Source organism: Dipodomys ordii, unplaced genomic scaffold (assembly GCF_000151885.1).
Source record: "Dipodomys ordii isolate 6190 unplaced genomic scaffold, Dord_2.0 Scaffold35, whole genome shotgun sequence".
NCBI classification, from domain to species: Eukaryota; Metazoa; Chordata; class Mammalia; order Rodentia; family Heteromyidae; genus Dipodomys; species Dipodomys ordii.
The window spans coordinates 8,317,706-8,323,705 of NW_012267251.1; the positions used below are offsets into that span (position 1 = coordinate 8,317,706).

At 48.1% G+C, this 6,000-nt stretch overlaps 1 protein-coding gene across 2 annotated transcripts in view; it reads left to right on the plus strand.

The window, feature by feature from the left end:
- Lgr6 (leucine-rich repeat containing G protein-coupled receptor 6) overlaps positions 1-3,928 on the plus strand; it is a 116,037-nt gene extending 112,109 nt beyond the window's left edge. For both annotated transcript variants that reach the window (XM_013017385.1, XM_013017386.1), the window contains one exon: positions 2,519-3,928. In XM_013017385.1, the coding sequence (XP_012872839.1) occupies positions 2,519-3,774 (1,256 nt within the window). In that variant the 3' untranslated portion in view covers positions 3,775-3,928. The remainder of the gene's footprint in view (positions 1-2,518) is intronic.
- The last annotated feature ends 2,072 nt before the right edge of the window (positions 3,929-6,000 follow it).

The window sequence follows — 6,000 nt, forward strand, 5'->3', positions numbered from 1 at the left end:
AAATTTTGTTTTTTTTGCTCAAGGCTGGTGCTACCACTTGGGCCACACTTTCTCTTCTAGCTTCTGGATAATTCATTGGAAATAAGAATATCATAGACTTTTCTGCCCCAGTTGGCTTTGAACCTTGATCTCTTCTTCCTGAGTAGCTAGGATTACAGGTGTGAACCACTGGTGCTTAGTTATTTATTTTTATTTTATTGTCAATTGTGGGGCTTGAATTTGGCCTGGGCGCTGCCCCTGAGATCTTCAGTCCAAGGCTAGCACTCTGCTACTTAAGCCACAGGGCCACTTCCAGTTTTCTGTGGTTAATTGGAAATAAAAGTCTCATAGACTTTCCTGCCTGGGCTGGCTTTGAACCGAGATCCTCAGATCTTAGCCTCCTGAGTAGCTAGGATTAGCACCCGCTCGCTAAGCTGTTTTTAAAGAAATCCTTTCCCTTTGTGTAACTGCTAACCAGCCATGCCAGAAAATAGCAGCCTCTTGCTCAAGCCAATGCGTGAACTGTTCAGGATGAAGAAAAAGTGATGATCAGTTTGCTACTTCTATTTCAACTCACCTCCGTCTCCCAAATTTTTATCTTTCTTTAGTTCAGGCCCTTCTTCCCTTGCCCTACCTAAAACCTAGTTCACCTAGTTCGCCCAGCCACAGCAATCAGCACTTAGTGACAACAGCACGCCCCCTAGTGCCAGCTGGCACTAGTGCACCCACCCAACTTAGAAAAGCAGGTGATGTTTCTTGACTTGGAAATTCACATACTTCACACTATAAAAACTTCATCTCTGAAAACCGGTAATCAACAAGGATGAGGTCAAAGAAAAAGTCTCAAAAACAAGGTCCAACTTGAACTTGCCTTTAAAATAGCTCATTTAAATGGTTAAATAAATTATAGTATGTCATATGGTAGACTATTTATTATACAGACATTCAAAATATTTTTGGGGGATTAAAGGGTATAGGAAAGTGCACATAATAAAATTTAATGAAAGACAGGAAAAAAGCTATATGTGGGGAAATCCCAACTTGGTTTAGGCATCTATAAGTGTGTATGTATTTTTAACAGAAGGAAATATACCAAAGTAAGTTCTTTCTGAGAGGTGAGGACATTAGCAGTTTTAATTTTTCCATATCATATTTTAAATTTTCCATGATTAGTACTGATTATTGCATAATGAGAAAAGAAAGGGTTTAAAATTAGCTCCCACAGAAGCTTCTCAAATTCCCAAGTTACCAGCAATACGTCGAAAAACAGGAATCTGAAGCCAAAGGAAATGAAGAAATAATACGTCCAAAGTTCAAGGTGATTTAAGAACAGACTTTGGAGAGAGAGATAAGAAAACACCAGACTCTCACCCATCACCCATCGAGTGTGCAAATCCAGAAAATCCAGAAGTCACTTGTAATTGTTTTCTTACTTTGTTCTTATTGTTCTCTTGTTTGGAGATAAGCTATTTCTATGTAGCCCAGGCTGGTCTTGAACTCTCAACTTCCTGCCTCAGATTCCAAAGTGTTAGGATTACAGGCACGTACCACCACCACACCTGACTTATTTACTTAGTCATTTGATTACTTACTTTATCTCCCAAATACCGATTAATGGATGAATGAATATGAAATGTGGCATACTGCTCTCACGGGGCAAGAGAGCCACTGAAGTAGACAGTGCATTACTGAGCGGCGGCGGAACACACCAGACTGTGGTGTCTCACTGGGCAGTCGTTTGTGCACTGCCTCTATCCCATCTATTGCAGGTTCTGCTGTCCTCTCCTCTCCCTTGGGCTAGTCTGTCCCATCCATCCTTTGCTCCTTTAGAAAGACAGGTGTACTCAATGCTTGAGCTGATGCTGAAGAAAAACACCAGCCAACCAGCTCATGCCAGCTTGCCCTCTCCCCCACCAGAGACCACCATACAGGGGAGGGTCTTGGGTTCTGCCATAACTCACGCCAACTCTTATAAGCCACCCTCTTGTGGCTGCGGCTCAGGGGGAGGGTCTTATTTGTTGCAAACAAACCAATCAGCAAGTGAAAATTGCCTAAAGGGAGGAGAAAAGGAGAGGAGGGAGGATACAGACCATCAGGTGCCTGACCATGTGATGGAACACTGGTTTCTGGGCCCTGCTGCTCACTGTCCTGAATGGCCTTTTCATTAAAGAAACTCTTTACAACTGTACTCATCATTTCTTCATTTTATTTCTATACTACTGGAGAATAAGAACCCACCACATTGTAAATCTGTGTGGCATTAATTTATTCAGTGTGCCCATGTATGTGTGTTTCGGTTGGGAAGAGGGCTAGTGTTCACCCCATTACTCCTCCTTGGAAGGAGAGCTATTCATGTTCTAATTCCCCAAGCCCCCCCTCTCCCCACAAGAGTTCTCTGAGGTAGAGGCCAGGCCTGCTTCCCCTAGGGCAAGTTCTCTTGGGGGCAGCCTTGGGCTCTGAGCCCAGAGGCCGGCCTTGCTCTAGGTCTGGGCCCAGCAGTCTGTGGCCCTAGGTTTATAACTGTTCCTTTCTCCTACAGGCCCTTTCAAGCCCTGCGAGCATCTCTTTGAGAGCTGGGGCATCCGCCTGGCCGTGTGGGCCATTGTCCTCCTCTCCATGCTCTGTAATGGGCTGGTGTTGCTGACTATGTTTGCTGGCGGGCCAGGTCCTCTGCCCCCAGTGAAGTTCGTGGTAGGTGCCATTGCAGGTGCCAACATGTTGACTGGCATTTCCTGTGGCCTGCTGGCCTCTGTGGATGCCTTGACCTTTGGCCAGTTTGCTGACTATGGAGCCCGCTGGGAGATGGGGCTGGGCTGCAGGGCCACAGGCTTCCTGGCTGTCCTGGGCTCAGAGACCTCAGTGCTGCTGCTCACCCTGGCCGCTGTGCAGTGCAGCATCTCTGTTTCCTGTGTCCGGGCCTACGGGAAAGCCCCTTCACTGGGCAGCGTCCGAGTGGGAGCCCTGGTCTGCCTGGCACTGGCTGGACTGGCCGCTGCCCTGCCCCTGATGTCAGTCGGGGAATACGGAGCCTCCCCACTCTGCCTGCCCTATGCACCCCCTGAGGGCCAGCCGGCTGCCCTGGGTTTTGCTGTGGCCCTAGTGATGACGAACTCCTTCTGCTTCCTGGTAGTGGCCGGTGCCTACATCAAGCTCTACTGTGAGCTGCCGCGTGGGGACTTTGAGGCCGTGTGGGACTGCGCCATGGTGAGGCATGTGGCCTGGCTCATCTTTGCAGATGGGCTCCTCTACTGCCCCGTGGCCTTCCTCAGCTTTGCCTCCATGCTGGGCCTCTTCCCTGTCACCCCAGAGGTCATCAAGTCTATCCTGCTCGTGGTACTGCCCTTGCCTGCCTGCCTCAACCCCCTGCTTTACCTGCTCTTCAACCCCCACTTCCGGGATGACCTTCGGAGGCTCTGTCCCCGCACACGGGCTGCCAGGCCCCTGACCTACGCTGCTACCAGTGAGTTAGAGAAGAGCTCCTGTGATTCCACTCAAGCTCTGGTGGCCTTCTCTGATGTGGATCTTATTCTGGAAGCTTCGGAGGCTGGGCGGCCCCCTGAGCTGAAGACCTATGGCTTTCCCTCAGTGACCCTCATCTCCTATCAGCAGCCAGGGGCCCCCAGGCTGGAGGGAAGCCATTTTGTAGAGCCCGAGGGAAGCCACATTGGGAACCCACAGCCTTCCCTGGATGGAGAACTGCTGCTGAGGGTTGAGGGAGCCACGTCAGCAGGTGGGTGCCCATCAGTGGGTGGGGGCTTCCGGCCCTCTGGCTCAGGCTTTGCCTCACACTTATAGATGCCCCTCCCATTCTTTTCCTCCCATTTCTTCCCTGTCCTCTCTCCCCTGTCTATGAATGATGGCTGCTTATAAAATAGATACAATCAGAGCTCAGTGCCAGGGTGGCCCAGGGCCTGGCTCCTTTGGTCTCTCCTCTCCACGGCCACCAATGTCACCTTCATGCTGACCTCTTCTCTGTCAAATCCAAAGCTATGGAGCCAAGACCAAGGAATATACTTAAGGGAAGCAAGGGTTATAAGAGACAGTGAAAGAGATAGGGAGCTCACAGGGCTAGGACCAGAGCTCAAAGAGCAATGAGACCTTACAGAGAAAGGCCTGCAAGGGGACCACCAAACACATATGGGCATCTTTCCTGTGACTCATGGATAGAGTACAAAATATGCTCTGTAAACTGGGTGCTGGGGACTATAATCCAAGCTATTCAGGGGGTTGAGATTTAAAGATCATGGTTTAAAGCCAGCCCAGGCAGGAAAGTCAATGAGACTCTAATTTCCAGTTAAGCACCAAAAAGTCAGAAGTGGAGCTATGGCTCAAGTGGTAAAGTGCTAGCCTTGAGAGAAAAAAAACAACAACTAAGGGACAGCACCTAGGCCCTGAGTTCAAACCCCTAGTATAACTGCCCCCCCCTCCACCACACACACACACACACACACACACACACACACACACACACATGTTATATATAGTATCCTGTATATGTTGACCTATGGAAAAGTACATCCATTAAAGTATGCTTTGGAAGACATTACACATTCTGCCCATTTCTGTTAGTATAATAAAGGCCCTGAAGCAGAAAACAAATGGACTAAACTTTGTTTAATCAGGTTATCCCAATTATCTGACAAGTTTTCATTTGCTTGTTTGGTCCTCATGTAACACTTACGATGTCAGAACTTACCACAGCTTTCTCCCAGGGCACTGCCCTCCATGTTACTAGTGTTACCCAGTTGACATTACAAGATTCTAGCATTCCTTGAAAGCTCTGATTCCAAGGAGTTCAACAAGAGGCCAGGTGTGAAAGTGATTCTATTGGCCCCGATAGACTGAGCATCCTCTCTGTCCACCCTGCTTGTCCCACCCACGAAGGAGAGGGAGGAATCTCACTATGGATTTAGCTTCAGCCCACCATAGTAGGACAGGGAGAAAGATACTTCTGGATATAGATTTTTCCCCCTGTCTCCCTGCCCCCAAGCACCAGTGAAACTTCTCTCAGCAAGAGGAAGGATTCTGGGTCCTGGCAAGTTACACATGACTAAGTCTGTACCGGTATGGGCTCCCTCTGGCTCAGAGTTGCCTTCATATGCTTCTCTAGCAGAAGCTCCTTGGCCATCTCTTGCCATATAATCTGGTCCTCATTCCAGATCTTTCTTTTCTGTAGGACAGGGAGCCATCAGTCAGCAAAGAGGAAAGATATTTGTGTTGTAGGTAGTGCATTTGAGGTAGCCTTGGAGGGATGCCCCCAAACAGGCAATGGACCCTTTTCATGTGTCTCCTCCTGAACTTCCTACCTTATGCTTTCCCAAGTGTGGCCAATGATCTTCAAAATGTCTCCTACCCCATCTCAAACACACCCATCCACTCTCTGGATGAGGAGGGGAAGCTGGATTTTCTTAAGACTTAGAAAGGGATTCTTGCAGACACAAAAAGAGAATCCAAGATTCAGAAATGGTGAGACGTTCCAGAGCACACTCAACATCAGTCCTGTTGGAAGAACCCAATTTGGGATCTTGGGATTCAGTCCACCTGAAGCTTCTTGGGATCCTTAGCCAGACCCTATCCCAGGACTCTGCCATTAAGACAACCCAAGAAAGCCTTTGTGGTTTCACAGTTCAAGTTTCTGTAGCTTAGCTTCTCTGCTAGCTTCCTGCTGTCTCCTGTGCTCAGTGCAAATTCTAACATATATCCACAAGACTACCTGGGCTGAAGGGAGGAGTGAGGCAGGGTTCATGCCTGGAACTCCACAACTTTCTATATCTTGTGGCTAGTTGAGTTTTCTGGACTCTTACAAGCTCTGAAGCAGAATCTGATCTTATAATTCCTTAGAGTCTTAGCATTGAATCAACTTTAGAGAAGGAGCTCTCTCAGTGATGGCCCATTGATTTATCAATTGTTTGAGGACTCCTGGTCTTCCTCTTTACCCGAGGCTGATCAAGAGTTCTTCATTGAAGAAGACAATGTTAACTTTGAGTCTATGTTACTCTGAGTTACTTTGGGGGCTCTCAT